Source organism: Strongyloides ratti (genome assembly GCF_001040885.1).
Source record: "Strongyloides ratti genome assembly S_ratti_ED321, chromosome : 2".
Classification (NCBI taxonomy): domain Eukaryota; kingdom Metazoa; phylum Nematoda; class Chromadorea; order Rhabditida; family Strongyloididae; genus Strongyloides; species Strongyloides ratti.
In genome coordinates, this window is record NC_037308.1 from 4,618,269 (window position 1) to 4,638,541 (window position 20,273).

Genomic DNA, 20,273 nt, shown 5'->3' on the forward strand with positions numbered 1-20,273 from the left:
TGATCTCAATCTACGCAGTTATCATTTAATGACAACAAAACGTCATCGTTTTTTTGTCACTTAACATTTACAAAATATATTTTTTTTTTAACTATAAACATAAATTTTATAAAAATGAAGATTTATGATATAATAATTCCAAGTATTATAGTAAACTTTTATTTTCATACATAATAAAAATTAGGATAAATATTTTTGGTATAGTTTTTTTTCGTATAAGTGTAATGTAATATTTAGTTATTTAAATAGTAATAATTGAGAAATCGCTTTTTAGTTATAATAAAACTTATTATTAATATGAATATAATATATTCTCAAGTATATTCTTTTGCCCATAAGCTTTGTATAATGATGATTCAATAGGTTTTTCTTCATTACAATCATCAGTATTTTTATCATTAACAACAGTTAGTATCTTATTATTAGGCATTTTTTGTAAATTGTATAAATTTTCTATTGGTTGAGAAATGTATGAAATATTAGAAATAAATGTTTTTTTATATTCAATTTCATTCAAAACTTTTAGTGGTAGATAACTTGTAGAAGGATTATAAGTAGTTAAAGGTGATACAAAATCATATATATAACAACGATTTTCTAAATTTTTAAGCATACTATCAATAGCATTTATTATTTCAAGTCTTTTTGACTTATTCCAAAATCTTCCACGAAATGCAACTTTTTCATAATCCGGATCAAATGGCATACAAAACATTGAATTTTGTTGTTTTCTTGAATGAAAATCTGTATTTTCTATTGATAATTCTATTTTTGGAAAACATTTATAAAAAATATCTTTTCCATATTTAACGATACTTTTTCCCATTGGTATAAATTGTAAACTTAAACGACGATTTCTAATAATACTGCGATATTGACTATATTGTTGCTTTTGATATACTTCATCAAAACGATTACTTGAAACAATCATTCCACCAAATCTTTTTGCAGCATGTAATACATACAAATCATCATAACCAAGATAAGCTGGTCTTTCACGATATAAATTATTAGATGGAATAAATGTTATAATATCAAATTTACGAAGTTCCATCAATAAATTACCATCATCAACAGTAATATTTCCATTATTGAAATATGTAATTGGCATGAAGACAGCAACATCAATATCTCGAACCAAAAAATATCTTATTGTTGTAAGTAAACCAGCACAATTTATATAACTATAATTATATAGTGAAATAATAAACTTATTAAAAATAAATGTCTTACTCTTTATTAGTTACCCATGAAGCCTTAAAAATGCTGCAACAATCCAAAACGACAACTCTAGGTAAGGCTTCTGGATACGTAGTACTAAAAAGATACTCATTTTTCAGTACACGACATAGTTTTTTTTCTACTTGTTGCTGATAAAATTCAACAACATCTTTTCGACGATTTTTCATATTATGCATATGGTTATGTCACAAACTAAAAGTTCTTCATAAAAATTATATTATTTTTATTGAAATAAATGTTCACTAATGCAAAAAATTTCGTTTATATAATCTTTAATATTCAAAAAATTTAAACAATGAAGAAATTAATTTTGATTATTGTATGCAATTTTACGCACAAATAAAAAAAATGTGTATTTTTGGGTTTTGGTAGAGACATTTTTTCATTAGTCCTATTTTTCTTGATTATAAATCTCATTTTACCAACAAACGTTCTTTCATCATCAGCAGCTTTTTATATTTACTTATTTAGAATGATGTCATGCTCCAACAGATTAATAATGACTTTTTTTTAGTTTAATAAAAGTATTTTGAGCTAAACAAAAATTAGTTGATTAAACGTATCTTCTTTAACTTAGATTTTTAAAAGTTTTAGTGTAATAAAATACAAATATATAATATCATTTTAAAAAGTATATGATAAGATATTTTATGCACAAATAATAAATTTACATTTTTATTTCGATAATACAACACATCTTTAATATATTTTCAAATCTTTTATCTTTATTAAAAATCAGGAATAATATAACACATAAATTATGTGATGAGAATAATTTATTGTCCTATGATTCACAATATTAGAAAAAATAATTTTATATTATGAAAATGAATATAAATATATATAGTTTTTTTTTTTTGTTTAAATTCAAGAGTTAAAATTCTTTTGTAAAATTTCAACGTGCCATTATGAAAAATGTTACCATACTTTTTTTATTATATAATTTACTTCTTATCACAATAAGTATGTGAAAAAATATTTTATATTTTCAAAAGTGGCACTTACTACAACTATATTTATCAGTTTAATATTTAAAAACATGAGATAAAGATTCTTTTCCGTTAGAAAAAATAATATAATTAAAAAAACTGTGCTTACTCAATTTTATTTAAAAAAAAGTGGCTATTCTAGAATTGAATAGTACCAAAAAATGTTTAATCTGAACAATAGTAAATGATTAAAAAAAGAGATAGAATTAGTTGACGTCGAGAGTACACAACATAACAAAAAGCAATATATGAAATTTGTTTAAGCAGGTAGAAAAGTACTTCCAGCGGTAAAACAAAAGTTTTTCAAGCAAAATAATAGTTTAATATTAAGAAAATAACATTTATGAAATAATTAGCTCGTTATACGATTAGTAATGTTATATATGAGAATTTCTATTCCTCCTCGGCAACTTCTCCTTCGTACTCAGTATCATCATAATCATCAGCAGTAGCTTCTTGGTATTGTTGATACTCAGCAACAAGATCATTCATGTTAGATTCAGCTTCAGTGAATTCCATCTCATCCATACCTTCACCAGTGTACCAATGTATGAAAGCTTTTCTTCTGAACATAGCAGTAAATTGTTCAGAAATACGCTTGAAACATTCCTGAATAGCTGTAGTGTTTCCAATGAAGGTAGCCGACATTTTAAGACCTTTTGGTGGAATGTCACAAACGGCAGTTTTAACATTATTTGGAATCCACTCAACGAAGTATGGAGCATTCTTTTGTTGAATAGACATCATTTGTTCGTCAACTTCTCTCATAGACATTTGTCCTCTGAAAATAGCAGCAACAGTAAGATATCTTCCATGTCTTGGATCACAAGCAGCCATCATATTTTTAGCGTCAAACATTTGTTGAGTAAGTTCTGGAACTGTAAGAGCGTTGTAAGCAGAAACACCACAGGCAGCAAGAGGAGCAAATCCTGGCATGAAGAAGTGAAGACGTGGGAAAGGTACCATGTTAACAGCAAGCTTTCTAAGATCAGCATTTAATTGTCCTGGGAAACGAAGACACGTGGTTACTCCAGACATTGTCATTGATACAAGATGATTGAGATCTCCATAAGTTGGTGATTTGAGCTTGAGAGTTCTAAAGCAAATATCATATAAAGCTTCATTGTCAATGCAGAATGTTTCATCAGTATTTTCAACCAATTGATGAACAGACAAAGTAGCATTGTATGGCTCAACAACTGTATCAGAAACTTTTGGTGATGGGAAGACAGAGAAAGATGACATAATTCTGTCTGGGTATTCTTCACGAATCTTGGAAATAAGAAGTGTTCCCATACCAGATCCAGTACCACCTCCAAGAGAGTGTGTAAGTTGGAATCCTTGAAGGCAATCACATCCTTCAGCTTCTTTTCTGACAACATCCATAACATTTTCTACTAATTCAGCACCTTCGGTGTAGTGACCCTTGGCCCAATTGTTTCCAGCTCCAGATTGTCCAAAAACAAAGTTGTCTGGTCTAAAAAGTTGTCCATATGTTGAACAGCGAATAGAATCCATTGTTCCTGGCTCCAAGTCAACCATAACGGCACGTGGAACATATTTTCCACCATTTGCTTCATTGTAATAAACGTCTATTCTGTCGAGGCATTTATCAGAATTTTCTCCATTAAATGATCCATCAGTTTGAATACCGTGTTCTTCTGAGATAACTTCCCAGAACTAGAAAAAAAAAACCATTTTGCATAAAAAGGATACGAAAAAATATCAAAACTTACTTTAGCTCCGATTTGGTTACCGCATTGGCCGGTTTGGACGTGAACAATTTCTCTCATGATTGGTACTAGTATTAACTAAAAATAAATACACAGTTAGAGGGAGTAGAAAAAAAAATTACAACTCGAAATGGTAATAACAATAAATTTACAATCTCTCGAAAAAAAAGGCAAAACACATTTTACCAATATTAAAAAAATCGATGTAACACAAAGTGAAAAAAATCTTTAGATGACTAAAAAGTAAATTATACTATGTATCAATGTCCACATATACAAATTAATAAAAAAGTGCACCTTCCGCGCAACATACAATGGAAAAACCACATCATCATATCGATGACAACAATACATAATCACTACTTTTTCTTATTAAAATCCTACCGTACCCATTAAAAATCTGTTTAAAAAACAAAAAATTCCACATTTTAAGCGACTCTCTGGTATATGCATAAATATTACTAAGGAGGCAATAACGAATAAAAGATAAAGGCCGAGATGGCGATCTGGTGCTTGAATGTTATGTCAACTCGTTAACAAACACATACACCCTAACTATCTTTCTTTTTCTCCACAGCGAGGCAGATTGGTATTTAAAAAAAACGTTGTAAAATGAAATGGGTAGGCAAACGCGCATTTTAAATGGGAATAAAAATATATGTAATATTCTCAATGGGTTTATAGTATACATCTAGAGCGCCAAAGGAACAAACTTATAATTGAGCGTATAGGAATATAGCATTTAATGAAATTGAATAGAAAAAATCAATAGATAATATATGGCATATCCTGGTGAAATCAATGAATATTTAAATTAGTAAATATATTAAAAAAATCGCAACACTAACAAAATTAGAATATTAAAACGAGAGAATATAAATACTACCGATAAGTGTAACACAATTGATACACTTTATCATTTTAATACAAAAATAATACGCTTGGTAGTGGCAAAAGAATAAAAACCATCACTATTTTAAAGAATATAGAAGTATTACCAACAAAAAAGATAACTTTGTAAATGATGACACAACACAAGATTGATGACAGTCTTCTTCCAAAGTAGGATTGAAGAAATAGAAAAAACTCTGCGTTTTTTGTAACAATCTATAAAATAAACAAACTATTTAGTGCTTAAATTAGCTAGTAAAATTTACACTACAAATCCCTACATCTGTATAACGTAAAAACTAATAAAATCTTCTTAGAAAAATTTCATAAAGTTGCATTAATCTTACAAAAACAAAGGAAGATATAATTAATAGATGAAAAAAAAGTAAAACACTAAAACGTAAGACATAAAAAGCAATTCTAAAATGCCTCCAATATAGAAATGTTATTATTCCAATCGTTTTATGACATAAAGTGCGCGCGCGTGTCTGTGTGTTATGTCATTTTAGGGACAAATATGAAGAAAGATTGATTGAATTTACAGTCGGAGCACGACCCAAAATTGCAGTGATAAAATAATGTTTTTTCTAACTCTACATAAATTTACTTAAGATTTGATGACAAAATATATAATTATGATAAAGGAACGTATTTCCATCAACTGTTATTAATCATCACAAAGACATGTCTGATAAGAGAAAAGAGGAGACATACATAGTAAGCAAAAAATTTAAAAAGGGGACACACTTTTTTGGTGTCACCTGCTAATATCAGATTTCTCACTTTATTTTTTGCAGTATCTATAAAGGAATTAAAATACATGATAGTACTATATATTTTTATATTTATTTAAAATGGAAACTTCTTCAATTGGTTCATTGATTGGCCCAAAACCTGAACCTGTTATACCTACAAATAATGCATTGAAATCATGTCTTATTCTTCTACTTTTTTTTACTACCTTTATGGCATCTATGGTAAATTTAATTCTTAAAATTGTTTATTTTTCTATTTGTTTACAGGGTGCATTTGCATTAAAAAAACTTGCCTTATCAACAAACAATAGTTGGATGAAGGCTGTTTTTTCATCTGTTTCTTGTTTTGGCGCAGGTGTTTTTTTAGGAACGTGTTTATTGGATCTTTTGCCGGATTCTATTGAGGCTATTAATAAAGGAGAAAAATTACTTAAGTGGGATAATGAATTTCCTATAGCTGAAGCATGTGTGGCTTTTGGATTTTTACTTATTTTAACTATTGAACAAATGATACTATTTTTAAAAGAATCAGGATTTATTAGTTCAAACTCAATGGATCTTTTCTCACATGGTCATTCACATGATGATGGACCTTTACTAGATGATATTGTTCATGATTCTTCAATGCAAAATAATGAATTAGATAATTTTGAAAGTCACTCATCAATGAGAGCTATATTATTGGTATTTGCCTTATCATTACATGCGGTATTTGAAGGTTTATCATTGGGTATGCTAATGGAAGTTAATGTACTTTTGCAAGTTTTTGGTGCTTTATTTATTCACAAAACATTAATTGGTTTTTCTCTCGGTATAAGATTAGTACAATCACATTTAAAAACTGTAACAATTATTATGTGCTGTACAGTATTTGCTGGAATGGTTTTAATTGGAGGATTTTTCGGGTTAGCTGTAATAAAAATATTAAATCATGGTAGTAGAGCAACTGCATCAATGGTTTCTGGAACACTTCAAGCTGTAGCATGCGGGACATTTTTGTATATTACGTGTTTTGAAATTTTACCACATGAATTAAATCAAAAAGGTTATAGAAATTATAAAATGATATGCTTGTACTTAGGATTTTGTGTAATAGCATTCTTTATTTATTTGTTTCCAGATTCCGATGATGATAATATGTAGGAGAATGAAAATATATTAATTCATAGTGGTTTAAATTTTACATTTATCGATATACTCATTTATGTAGTATATGTATATATATTGCCAAGTAATTTTTATATAAAATTTTTTTTTTTATGTTTTAAAGGGAAAGTTTGTTTATGAATAGTGGTTAAATATCCCATGTTACGTACTTGAAGAGGTATTATTATATATGAATAATTTTGTTTATAGAATGTTATTAACAATCTGAAAAAAATCATGTTTTTTACTATAACAATTGCTATTTCTTTTGCATTTTTTATATTTATTTATATGTAGGTTTATTGACAACTTCATATATATATATGCATTTTAAATAGGTACCTGAGATGGATTGTATCAAAAATACTAGCGAGAACATTCTCTTGTTATCAAGTAAAATTAGGGAAATGCGGATTACTGTATATATCACATTTAAAATTGATTTATATTGATGGTTTGTCGGTTGAGATAGATAATCTTCGTATTGGAAGTTCATTAATTAGTACTTCTTATAAAAAACCAATCTCATTTGTTGTTGATGATCTTAGAATTGAGGGCACTCCAAATGTTACTTTAAAATCTCTTAATTTATTACGAGGAAAAAAAGACGGGAATAATGAAAATTCTTCATTAAAAAGATTTTTCCAATATGTTCAATATTTTGGAATATTTATCAAAACAGCAAATTTTGTTTTCTTGGATATTGTACCGCAATGTTTATTACACTTAACTTTTGAACAATTATATATTGAAACATATCTAGAAAGAGATGGCTTACAAGTAGATTGTACTTCTAAATTAATTCAACAAAAATTGCTTTTACGTAATCAAATTGCTGGGGCTACCTCATTAATGGAATTGTCATTGGCATCTTCATTATCTTTTGATTTTGCGCCTGATTATGAAAAAATGAAGAATGTCTCGATGTCTTTAGATAATCCTTCTATTTATTTTAGCGAAGCTTTGGTTGAGTATGTCAAGGTTAATATGCCAGAACAATCACCAGTTAATGAGGACAATGATATACAGAAAGTAGAAAAAAATGTTCCATTTATTAAAATGAATATTGATAATTTAATTGTGGAATACAAAACGTCAATGGAAAGGACGTTAATGTTAAATTTGAAGAAAATAACTTCAGAAATTGATTGGAAACACCTAAAATTAGCAATAGATTTTAAAGATTTTTGTATTAAAGAACATACAGGGGTTTCTCATTTTAAATGTGGTTCATTTTGTGTATTATCATCAAGTAAACCTACAAATTCTAGTAATGAAGCGCAATGGATTGAAGTAGTAGTTTTTAATCCATTATTAATACTAGATCAAAATGATTTAATGTGGTGGATAGATTATGGAAAAAAATTAGACTTACAAAATATTTTTTGTGCAAATGGTGATGAATCAATGTATGGTTTTAATGATGAATTCACATGTGATGGTGTTAGAATTTCTCCTCTAGAAAAAAAGTCAAAAAATTTAATCTATTTAAATTTTGAAGTTAATACTATGAGTATTTTATTAAGAAATTCAACAAAAGGTAACGTAGATCTTATTTTTGGTATTGAATTGATAACATTTGTTGGAGATAGTAAATTTAAATGTATTGAATTAGGAATTGAGTCTCTTTGGAGTCATCGTTGTTTAAGTAAAACTTTTGATTTAACACAATTTCAAAATATGCGATTTAATCCTATTCATCATGTTTGGGGTACAATTATTGCTCTTGGAGCTGGTTTAGGACAATTCAAAAAAATAAATGGTCAAAAAATTTTACAATTTCAACTAGAAGATTTACAACTTGAATGGGAGAAAACGGTAGTTGAAGAGTTAGCAACTTTTATTAAAAACTTAATTGAATCATTTAAAGATAAAAAAACAGATTTAGATAGATCAGATTCATGGTCAGCTGTTGGGTCTGATGACGCCTCTGAATCCTATGGTATAAAACCTTTTATTCTGCAATTTTCATTAAAAAATCTCGCTATATTCTTTAATGCTAAACAAAGTGCATTTCTTGCTGTTAATGTTGATTCATTTCGTTGTGACTATAAAAATTTACCTCAAAAAAATCTTGATCTTAAAATAGAAAGCATAAGATTAGGAGTTTCTGAATTAAAAACATCAAATATAATTATAGACTGGTATAAATATGAAGAAATTTCTATAGATATATGTGGTATGTGTGATAGTCTTGAAATTCACTATATCTCTGGAAAGCAAAGAGATTTATTTATAAAAGCTAATTCAAGTTTCAATATCACATGGTCTCCATTTCTTTATGTGGTATTTTATGAAGTATATAGTTTATGTAGAAAACTTTTCAATGAAAATTTTGTTAATGAACAAAAAATGGAATCTATTCCCTTAACTCCATTAACCATTAACATTTTATCTTTAAAAATGGTTGAAATTTGTTATAAATTACCTAGAGAACATATTATGCAATGGAGAGTTCCATCTATTTATTTTCAAAAAAGGCATGATGAGATGTCAATTAGCTCTCCAGAATTTAACATTATCATGGATTCTCATCCAATTTTTCATTTTGAACATCCTCTTATACAAATGATATTAAATGAGCCAGAGATGTTTGCTATCAGACAGGGAATGGAATCATTACATACAAAAACCAACAAAACTTGGTTATGGTCTGCTGAGTTAGCATCAGCAATTTTCCCCTATGAATACAATTTTGCTTCTGCATACGAAGAAGTTATAAATTCTATAAAATGGATGAAAAAAGTTCATAATCATGTCCCAAAACCATTTCTTGAAAGTTCTCCACTCCCATCTGATGTAAAAATTTCAATAAAAAAATTTAATTTTCAAATGAATGATGATCCTTTTGAAATTAGATTACAGGCAAATTATGAATTAATGGTTGATGAAGCTTATGAATCTGAAAGAAGAAGAAGAGTTATGGAAGAAAAAATAAGTGAGGGTGGTAAACAATTTGATGGTGAAATTGGTCAAAATTTAATTGAAGAATTATATACAAATTTGAGGAGAAAAAATTGTCAGATATATATAGATAGATGTAAAAAAATGGATGTTTTGAGAAATCAACTTTTTTATTGGACAATAACTGATTTATGTATAAGAGCATTTGCTGATATTTCTTTACATGGAAAAGATAATGTTATAAAATTAATGAGAAAATTTAATCCAGAAACTAATGCACCATTAGAAGATATGAAATTTTCAACTATGTGGGCAAGAGAAATTGAGATGGATTTTAATGAATGGAATATGAATTTTAGAGATTATCCTTTAGAATATTGTGTAATAAAGGATGCACATTTTTTTGGTAGATTTGCTGCAGCAGAAAATTGTCCTGGTGGTAGAAGTATACGAAATACCTATATTACTTTACCTGAACCATGGGGTATTTATGAACTTGAAAGAAATATGTGTCCATTAAAATTTTATTATGATTTATTTGCTGATGTTAATTATTGTAATATAACATATGGACCCTGTTGGGAACCATGTTTATCAATGATTTCTCTTTGTTTTAACAATATAAATCCACCTAGTCGTGATCCTTCTCCTAATATGCCATTTTGGGATAAAATAAGACTTCTTCATCATGGAAGATTTAGTATGTTATGTAAAAAATATATTGCTCGAATGTTAGCCTCAACTGATCCTTACAATTCAACTGAATTTATTGAAATAGTATGGAATGATTTTGAATTTGATTGGACAACCGGTCAATTTAGAATTAAAAGTGATGTTGAGGCATTTGTTAGAACAGCTAGCAAGTATGATGATAGTAGAATATTAAATTTACCTGGTTTTAAGTTTGAAGTCCAGTTACGTTTTATATGTACTGCAAATGCATTTGATCATCATTCTGTTACACCATGTGCACCAAATAAATTACCTGATTGTTCCACAAATCATGAACATGATTCTTATAGAGCTTTTAGAAGTCATCATATCAATGCTGTAATACATTTTGATGTTAAAAATGATCAAGATTCTCCAGAAAGAAACATTCCACAAATTCTTCTTTATGCAAATACTTTTAAATGGTTTGATTTTATGAAAAATACTTTAACAACTGTAAATAAACCTATAAAAAGAGGACAATTATTTAGTAATGGAAAATTAAATAGAAAGTTTCAATTATCAAGACATTTCAAAGATGTACATTTACGTATATCTTTACCTCGAGTTATGATATCATACTGGATGTCATGTAGTTCAAATTATGGTTTTAGAATGATAACAAATTCTTTACATTTAACGGCAGATCTCCAATTATTACATTTAAAAAATAAGGATAATGAAAATATGATAAAAAGACAAAGAATTACTTGGAAATTAAATCATATGTCTGCTTCTTTAGAAAGAGCTCATATTCATTTATATGGAGATTCATCAAAACCTGAATCTGTAAATGAAATGAATGATTCTGATGATAGTTTTTTTCTTGGTATGTCAAGAATAAATTATATAAGAGAAAATATCTATGAAGGTACACCTAATTTATCTAGAAGAAATATTAAAGATCCTCATCATTTACAATATGCTAATCATAGATTAACAATTCAAGATGTTCGTGCTTCCTGGACAATGGAAAATCGTGATACATGTTTTGTTATAGCTGATGGTGTACAGAAAGCACATATATTAAGAAAAGTTTTAAGTACTGATGCTTTAAAAAATTGGATGTTTAATAGTAGTAGTAAATTAGAATCACCTAAAGAATCAGATAAAAGTACACATAAAAAATTTATAAAAGAAGAAAAAAATCGTAAAAATAATATTAGTAGAATGAAGTCATCCTCATTTGAATCAAGAGATAATGAAGCAACAGAAATGTTATGGAAACTTGTTGATGAGGCTGAGACAAAATTTGTTGCTTGGCATGAGAATACCGTTGATCCACCATCAAATTCATTATATGGTGTTGCTTTATGTACTAAAGATGATATTTTTATGCATAATTGGCAAATTGATTTATTAAATTGTCAAGCTGTATTAAAAGGCCATGAAACGGATGGTTTTATTATTATGACTGCTTCAAGAGCTGCTATTAATGAAAATATTCATACACCTGTATGGAGAGATAATCAATTATTGATAAAAACTTCTTGGTCAGCAGTATTTTCAGGTATGCAATATTTTGCTCCTGTTATGATGGGAAAAGATAAGAATAGTCTTAATAAAAAACAATTTAGTTGGTTAAGGAGAGATGTTATTGAGGAAAAACCAGGAAGTGATCAAAATATAAATGATAAGATAAATGATTATAGTGGTACAGGGGAGGCTGTTGGTGGTGTTGTATCTGATGGTAGTACAGTTACTAATAGTAATGGTCTTCAATTACAAAGAGTAGCTTCAAGATGTTCATGTCAAATGTTATTTGTCTCATTTACAGATCTTATTAATATTGAAGATAATGCTATCCTACCTAGTATTCCACCACCACCAACACCTGAAGAATTAAGTAATCAACTATTTTTAGGTGATAAAAAAGAAAATGTTGATTGTTTTACATTAAAACATAATATGCTTGAAGTTTCTACTAATTCTGAACAATATCAAATGATTCTTGATATAATTAATAATCTTGTCTTATTTGTCGATCCATTCAAAAAGAAAGCTGAATCAAAAAGAAAACTTCTTTGGTTTAAATATTCCCAAATGAAGTCAGAAGAGATACGTCAAAAAATTTCTGAACTTCAAGCAGAATTACGTGAAGTTGTAACATTAATAAGAAGTTATGATAGACAATTATATTATTTAATTAAAGATTTTGAAATAACAGAAAATAAAAAAGAATTAGATGAAATTGAAAAGAAGATAAAAAACGAAATTGAGGAAAATAAAGAAAAACAAATTATGTTAATTGATGAGTTAGCTTTAACTATTTCGTGTTTCAGAGAAAAAGAGGTTGAACAAAAAACATTAGATAAAAAAGAAAATAAGAAAAAACTTCCAATTGATGAGGATAATGCTATAACAATTGCTAAACGATTTGAAGTTTGTTTTGAAAGTTGTGTATGGAAGTTAACTGAAACTGATGGGCAAATTAGTTTAACTGAGTTACAAATAAGAAATTTCTTATATACTAGAACAGTTAAAACTGATAATAGTGGAGAACATCTACTAGAGATAGGTGGTGTAAAAGTTTTAGATTTACTTCCAAATGCAAAATTTAAAGAAACATTAACAAGAATTCGTAGAAATGGGGATGATAAAGATAATGAAAGAATTCCTAGTATACGTGTAATTTGTCGTGACAGACCAGCAGTTGGTGGCATAGCCATAAAAGAACATTTTGAAGTTAACGTCAGCCCAATGCAAGCCCAAATATCAAATAAATTTTATAAACAAATGATGGGATTTTTCTTTCCTGGTAAAAGTATAGAAACAACAGAACAACAAACAAGTGAATCAAGTGAAGTTAATTTATCAACTCATAAAAATTCTATCGTAACACCTGTACCACCAGGAAATAGAAGTTCAATGTCATTTGCTAACAAATTTAAAGGAACAATAAATGGAAGTTTTAGAAGACAAAGTGTTGATCCAAATAAAGATCAACAAACAAATGATAAAATTGATAAAATGAAAGCGCGGGCAGACAAGAATAATATGTTTGTTCATATCAAAATATCAGAAGTACCTTTTATTGTAAGTTATAAAGGAACAAAAGAAAAAAATATATCAGATATTAATAAATATCATTTCTTATTTCCATTATGTGAATATCATGATAAAAATTGGACATGGTTAGATTTAGCTATGGCTATTAAAAATAGATGTAGAATAATGATATCAAAACAATTTGTTAAACAGAAATTTTTAAGAACAAAAAATATTGGTTTTTCTTTAGGTTCTCTTCCTAATGAATTAAATGAAGATGAAAAAAAACTAATGGTACTTGGTAATGTAAGTTTTAAATAGGTTAATAATATTTTTAATATTATTTATATATTACTTTCAGGCTACGGTTAGTGAAAAAGAAAAAAAAAAGAAAAATTCAAGACAAAATGCAGATATTAATTTCCAATAATTATATTTATTTATATTTCTTTATAATTAATTATTATTTTCTGTTTAAAAATTATTTTATAGCAATAAAAAATATAATTTACCCTTGTTCATTATGATTTTAAAATTATACGAGTTCTCGTAACGACATTCTGAGTTTTGGTAACTCGTATATCTTTACAAAAAACGACCAAGAAAATCCTCGTTTTTTCTGTAATCTAGAGTAGAAAATTTCCTGTTACACAAAAGTGGTTTGTCTCTCTTTGAGAAATTTTAAAAAATCTCCATATTAAAGAAGAAAAAAATATTTATAAAATGTCTGAAGGTTTGTTTATTATATTTTTATTTTAATATTTTAAACAATTTTTTTTCTTTAGTCAAAACAGAAGTTTCCGGTCAACCATGGCTATCAAAACAGGATGCTAGCAAGATTAATCCTGAAGATCTAAATCCACTTACAGAGGAGGTTATCTCTCGTCAAGCTACTATTAATATTGGTACCATTGGCCACGTAGCTCATGGAAAGTCTACTCTCGTCAAGGCTATATCTGGAATTCATACTGTCAAATTCAAAAATGAACTTGAACGTAACATTACGATTAAACTTGGTTATGCTAATGCAAAAATTTATAGATGTTCTAATGAAGCATGTCCAAGACCGGGTTGTTATCGATCTGCTGGATCCCAAACTCCAGATCGTTTTAAATGTGAAAGAGAAGGTTGTGGTGGAGAGTTTGTCTGTGTTCGTCATGTTTCTTTTGTTGATTGTCCTGGTCACGATATTCTTATGGCAACAATGTTAAACGGTGCAGCTGTTATGGATGCAGCATTTTTGATGGTAGCCGGTAATGAACCATGTCCACAACCCCAAACATCAGAACATTTAGCTGCTGTAGAAATTATGCAGTTAAAAAATCTATTAATTTTACAAAATAAAATTGATCTTATTAAAGATTCTCAAGCTCGTGATCAACATGATCAAATAAAAAGTTTTGTTCAAGGAACAGTTGCCCATAAAGCTCCAGTCATTCCAATATCTGCTCAATTAAAATATAATATTGATGTTGTTTGTGAATATTTATGTAAAAAGGTTCCTGTTCCTGTTAGAGATTTTACATCACCGGCAAGACTTATTGTTATTAGATCATTTGATGTTAATAAACCTGGTAGTGAGGTAGAACATCTTAAAGGAGGTGTTGCTGGAGGTTCTATATTAAAAGGAATTCTTAAAGTAGGTCAAGAAATTGAAGTACGTCCAGGAATTATTTCAAAAACATCTGATGGAAAAGTTCAATGTAGACCTATTTTTAGTAAAGTTGTTTCATTGTATGCAGAACAAAATGAATTGCAGTATGCTGTTCCAGGTGGTCTTATTGGTGTTGGTACACAAATTGATCCTACATTATGTAGAGGTGATCGTTTAGTTGGGCATATCCTTGGTGCTGTAGGAACTTTACCAGATATTTATACAGAAATTGAAATTTCATATTTTGTTCTTCGTAGGTTACTTGGTGTTCGTACTGAAGGAGGTAAAAAGGGTGCAAGAGTTGAAAAATTAACAAAAGGAGAAGTTTTAATGGTTAATATTGGTTCACTTTCTACAGGATGTAGAGTATTAGCTGTGAAGGGTGATGCTGCAAAGATTGCTTTAACTGATCCTATATGTACGGAGGTAAATGAAAAAATTGCACTGAGTAGAAGAATTGAAAAACATTGGCGTCTTATTGGTTGGGGAACCATTCGACGTGGTACTGTTATCCCACCTATTGTTGATTAATTTTTTTATATATCTATGTATATGTTTATAATACTAAATAAATATTTGTTGGTATTTTGATTAATTTGTTGATTAATTTTTTAAAAAAAAAGTATGAATTTTATTCAAAAAATAAACTATAATATTTTTTATTTTTTTTCCCTCTTTTTATATAAAATATTATAAAAGTAGTACGTATATTATAAAAAAGTTTATTTCTTACAATTTCTAATTGTTCTTAAAAAAAAAGCAAAAAGAAAAACATTTGGAAAAATAATTCTATTCATATTCAATATTAAAAATAAATTAAGTCTTTTATTATAAAAATGCAATAAAAATCTTTCACCCATAATAAAAAACATACATATTATTAATTATAAATTAAATATTATTGCATGAAGAATTTTTTTATTTATAAAATATTTTTTTTTAAAAAACCTTTTTCACAATAATTAATTTGTAATTTTAATTTAACAACAAAATCATAGTTACAATAATGTTAAGAGAAAAAAAAAGAAAAACAAAGTAGTATGATAAAGAATTTAGCAGTAGTCTTTGAAAGAATTACGTTAAAAATATACTTTAAAATAATAATAATAACATATTTTGATAGTTGATTTATTTTTTTGTTTTTATAGTTGTATATTACTTTTTTTAATAATAATATATTAAAGTTAATTTATATAAAGTTGTAATTTTCAATTTCAAAGTCAATTAATATATTATCATTTTTTTTTCTAGTTGAAAAATTAAAAAAAATATGTAGAAAGTGATAAATAAGATATGCCACAGGAAGCATTCAATAATGGAGTAAAAATTATTTATTTTTATCCATCATTCGTTTATTTTTTTTTTTAAATCAGGAAAAAATACAACAAAATATTTTTATCATTTTTAAGTTTATAATATATATTATTCGTTATTTTACTCTTTTATAGGCATTAAAAATTTTTTTGACAAAACCATAGAAATTAGTTATGTATTCAATTTTAAAGATTATGTCATACTAGAAAATAGATAAAAGGTTATTAAGGAGATAAGTAAACAACTATTAAAATGATACTATTAAAATAGATATTTATTAATAATAAATTTGGTTCGTAAAATATATATATATATATATTTATCTGGTGTACATATATAAATAAATTGTTTTAATTAAAAGAATCATATCATTGTATATATTTATGATAATATTATACTCGTATTTTCAATCATTAAACTTTCATAAATATTTTTTCTTTATAAATTTTTTATCTTATATTTTTTTATATAAGATTAAAAGATTTGTCTTTTTATATATTAGATAAGAAAGCTTCTTTAGAACTTTATTTTTTTCTTGAATTTCCTTGACAAGATTTAACACTTATTGTTTGTTGAGTTTGACATTGCCTCGTTGCTGAATTACATGAATTTCCCTATAGAAATAAAAATAATATATTTTATGATAAAATAATATAAAAAATAATAACAAACAAAAACAATCAAAACTACTTACTTGATATAAATAAACTTTTGAAAGCTCATTTTTAGCAGAATTTGACCAATGAGAACACGTCAAGAATTTCCTGAAACATGTTCTAAATTCTCTATTAAATACAGTATAAATAACTGGATTGATTGCTGAGTTAAGATAACCTAACCAAAAAACAATTGACCATAAGACATCATTTGTTCGAATACTAAAACCATATAAAATACTAAATCCTAACCAACAAAATATAAAACAACCTGTAACAATAGCTACAGTTTTAGCTGCTTTAATTTCAATTGATAATCTTTTTTCAAATACTCCTGCTGCTTTTTTTTTTGGTTCTCTTTTAATTAATTTAAATATTGTTGATGAAGCGGAACGTATTAAACCTTTATGTTCATCACTATTATTAATTGACATTGATGATAATTGTTTTTGTATTGCAGCATTAGGTGATAATGATCTTGACTTAGATGAATGTTTTGTTGAATTAAGATGTTTAAAATTATCATGATTAGGAGTAAGTTTTAAATTTCCATCTTTATTTTTAAGCATACATGCTGCATCACTATCTAAACTCATACTACCAGCACTATTTCTATCCCTTGTATAAGAACCATTATGAACTCTATAAATATTATAAATATAAAATAAAAAATTTTTATACTAAAGTTATAAATAGAAATAATAATATATTTATTATATATATACATATTTTAATTTTTACTTTCTTTTTTTTTTTTTTTCTTTTACTAACATTAAAAATACTTACCTTAAAGTATCAACTTTTCCACAATATAATGCATTAACAGTTGAACCACGATGTATACGTAACATAGGCATTTGTTCCGTACCTTTTGTTAAACTAGCTGGACTTTGCATAATTAAACTTTTTAAATATTTCCCTTCATAACCATTACAACTATTGACAGTTGGAACAGTCATTGTACCTGAATAGATACTTTTAGTTGCAGCACATGCAGCAATATATATTCTAACATAGACAAAAATAACAACGATCATTGGTAGATAAAAACTACTAGAAGCACTAAAAATTATATATGCTTTACCGGCATCAGCAGGTGTACATTGGCATGGTTTTTGATGATCTGCTTTATGTGATGATGCTAATATAAATGATGGACTACAAATAATAAATGAACCTATCCATACAGCTGCAACTATACAACGTGCCCGAAATTTTGTCACTAACATAGGATAATTTAATGGTTTTATGATAGCTATATAACGGTCTAATGATATTGCAACTAAATTATATATTGAAGCTGTACACATCCATATATCCATTGTTAACCATACTGTACACCATAATTCACCAAATATCCAATAATCCAAAACTTCATTTGCAATTGAGAATGGTAATATTACTAATCCTACAAGTAAATCAGCAACAGCTAATGATAAAATTAAAAGTCCTGTTGCACTACGTAATCGTCTCCTTAATATAACAGCAAGAATTACCATAAAATTACCAAAAACAACTATGAGAACAAGTAATGAAAGAACAGAAACAATACTAAATATTTTAGGAATAGATGCACGATCTTTTAATAATGACCATTCATGAAATGTACAATTAGCTTCCCAATAATCATTATATATTGTTGTAAGATTATTATCTAAAATATGATTATTACCATAATAATGAGTATGATGATTATTTTCATGATGGTGATAATGATGATGCCTTGAGTTATGTTCTTTCAATTTCTCATAAAGATGGCTTGATGTATTAGTGTTTAGGAATGTTAATTCATCTGCCATCCTAATTTTCAATCTTTTAGTATCATCTGAATTTTTTATATTTATATATATATATTATTTATTAATAGAAAACGATATTATTAAAAACGAAATTTATATATATATATATATATGTATATATCTTTTTATGCAATACAATAATGTTTTTACATAAAAAAAATGAATTAATTAAGCGAGCTAATTTTGAAGGAATGAAATTATTTTTTTTTTTTTTAAAAAAAAACTGTTATATTCCGTTTTAGATTTTTGTAAAAAAAAAGCATAAGTATATGTATATACATATATATATATATATATATATATTGAAATATATATTTATTTGAAATTTTTCTAAAAAAGAATCATTCATCTTTATCATAATCTGACGGTATTGGGAGTAAATTTAAACATCATATAATAAAATATAAAGAGAGGAAAATTAAAAAAAATAATCTTTAAAAAGAAGGAGGGGGTGAATATAATGTGTAAGATGACGAATGAATAATATATATTTTTACACAATAAATAATAGGAAGTTAAATAGACAAGTTTAAATGTTAATATTAAAAATTTTTAAAGGCAACTTAAAATTTTTTTTTTTTCGGGTTTTATGACGTTTACATAGTTTTTGTTTATGAAACTAAAAAGTCAACAAATAATTTTTTATCCTTCATACAAGTCTTAAATTATTATAAGTTACATTTTATGTTTTATACTGGGAAAGATTATTTATAAAATTGAAAAAAAAAGAAAAAAATTATAGTTTAAATGGGAAAGTACATAAATTAGTAAGTTTATAATTAAGAAATGAAGGATATTTTTATTTTTAAAGCACTGAATAATTTGTTGAATGTAATTATATATAAAATTTGGAAGGGGTAAACTATAATTGATAGTAAAAGTTGGTGAATATTTTGGCTAATTTTTTTTTTACTTTTACTATAATGCTAATTATAAAGAAGCAAATGAGAGTAGAAGAGATGCGATAAATAATTATTATTAAAATATATCTATATTAATTAAAATAAAATATAATTAGAATGAATTGAAAAAATAAAAATATATAGTGCAAGTTATAATTCTAATAGCTATAAGAGGTAAAAATAATAAATAACTTTGTAAGTTGAAAAGGATTCTCTATCATAATTATTAGAAATCTTTTGAATAGATGATTATTTAAAATAAAAAAAAAAAAATAATAATACAATAAAAAAAATTGTGACAAAAAAAAAATATATATATATATTATTATGGAACATGATAAATAAAAATATAAATTTTTTTTTTGTTCATCATAAATTACTTATTTTATGGATAATTGTTTTTAATCTAATACTAATAAATATTTTATAAAAATTTAATTAATATTGCAGCTCAATATAAAATGCCCTTAACTAATAACTTAGTTAATATTTGCAAACGATAAATTAATTTTACTTGATACATTAATAATGACCTAAGTGTTTAATAATTTATAACAACACATATAAACAGGTGAAAAAAAATTTATTT

The 20,273-nt window shown here is 26.5% G+C and overlaps 6 protein-coding genes across 6 annotated transcripts; 3 read left to right on the plus strand and 3 right to left on the minus strand.

Moving 5' to 3' along the window:
• Positions 1-292: 292 nt before the first annotated feature.
• On the minus strand, positions 293-1,418 carry SRAE_2000148400 (Ribonuclease Zc3h12a-like domain-containing protein; the record flags this gene model as incomplete). Its single annotated transcript, XM_024652442.1, has 2 exons — positions 293-1,184; positions 1,234-1,418. 2 exons carry the CDS (start codon positions 1,416-1,418, stop codon positions 293-295), a joined length of 1,077 nt encoding a protein of 358 aa, XP_024506018.1.
• A 1,206-nt stretch (positions 1,419-2,624) lies between these two features.
• SRAE_2000148500 (Tubulin beta-2A chain) lies at positions 2,625-4,024 on the minus strand (the record flags this gene model as incomplete). The annotated part of the gene is made up of 2 exons (XM_024652443.1): positions 2,625-3,911; positions 3,968-4,024. 2 exons carry the CDS (start codon positions 4,022-4,024, stop codon positions 2,625-2,627), a joined length of 1,344 nt encoding a protein of 447 aa, XP_024506019.1.
• A 1,685-nt stretch (positions 4,025-5,709) lies between these two features.
• SRAE_2000148600 (Zinc transporter ZIP1) lies at positions 5,710-6,753 on the plus strand (the record flags this gene model as incomplete). Its single annotated transcript, XM_024652444.1, has 2 exons — positions 5,710-5,832; positions 5,878-6,753. The coding sequence occupies 2 exons, from the start codon at positions 5,710-5,712 to the stop codon at positions 6,751-6,753; spliced, it is 999 nt and encodes a 332-aa protein (XP_024506020.1).
• Positions 6,754-6,993: 240 nt separating this feature from the next.
• On the plus strand, positions 6,994-13,789 carry SRAE_2000148700 (UPF0378 protein KIAA0100; the record flags this gene model as incomplete). The annotated part of the gene is made up of 3 exons (XM_024652445.1): positions 6,994-7,049; positions 7,095-13,665; positions 13,721-13,789. 3 exons carry the CDS (start codon positions 6,994-6,996, stop codon positions 13,787-13,789), a joined length of 6,696 nt encoding a protein of 2,231 aa, XP_024506021.1.
• A 293-nt stretch (positions 13,790-14,082) lies between these two features.
• Positions 14,083-15,544, plus strand: SRAE_2000148800 (Eukaryotic translation initiation factor 2 subunit 3; the record flags this gene model as incomplete). The annotated part of the gene is made up of 2 exons (XM_024652446.1): positions 14,083-14,092; positions 14,145-15,544. 2 exons carry the CDS (start codon positions 14,083-14,085, stop codon positions 15,542-15,544), a joined length of 1,410 nt encoding a protein of 469 aa, XP_024506022.1.
• Positions 15,545-16,851: 1,307 nt separating this feature from the next.
• On the minus strand, positions 16,852-18,782 carry SRAE_2000148900 (GH10322p; the record flags this gene model as incomplete). The annotated part of the gene is made up of 5 exons (XM_024652447.1): positions 16,852-16,941; positions 17,022-17,134; positions 17,182-17,205; positions 17,255-17,625; positions 17,770-18,782. The coding sequence occupies 5 exons, from the start codon at positions 18,780-18,782 to the stop codon at positions 16,852-16,854; spliced, it is 1,611 nt and encodes a 536-aa protein (XP_024506023.1).
• Positions 18,783-20,273: the final 1,491 nt, after the last annotated feature.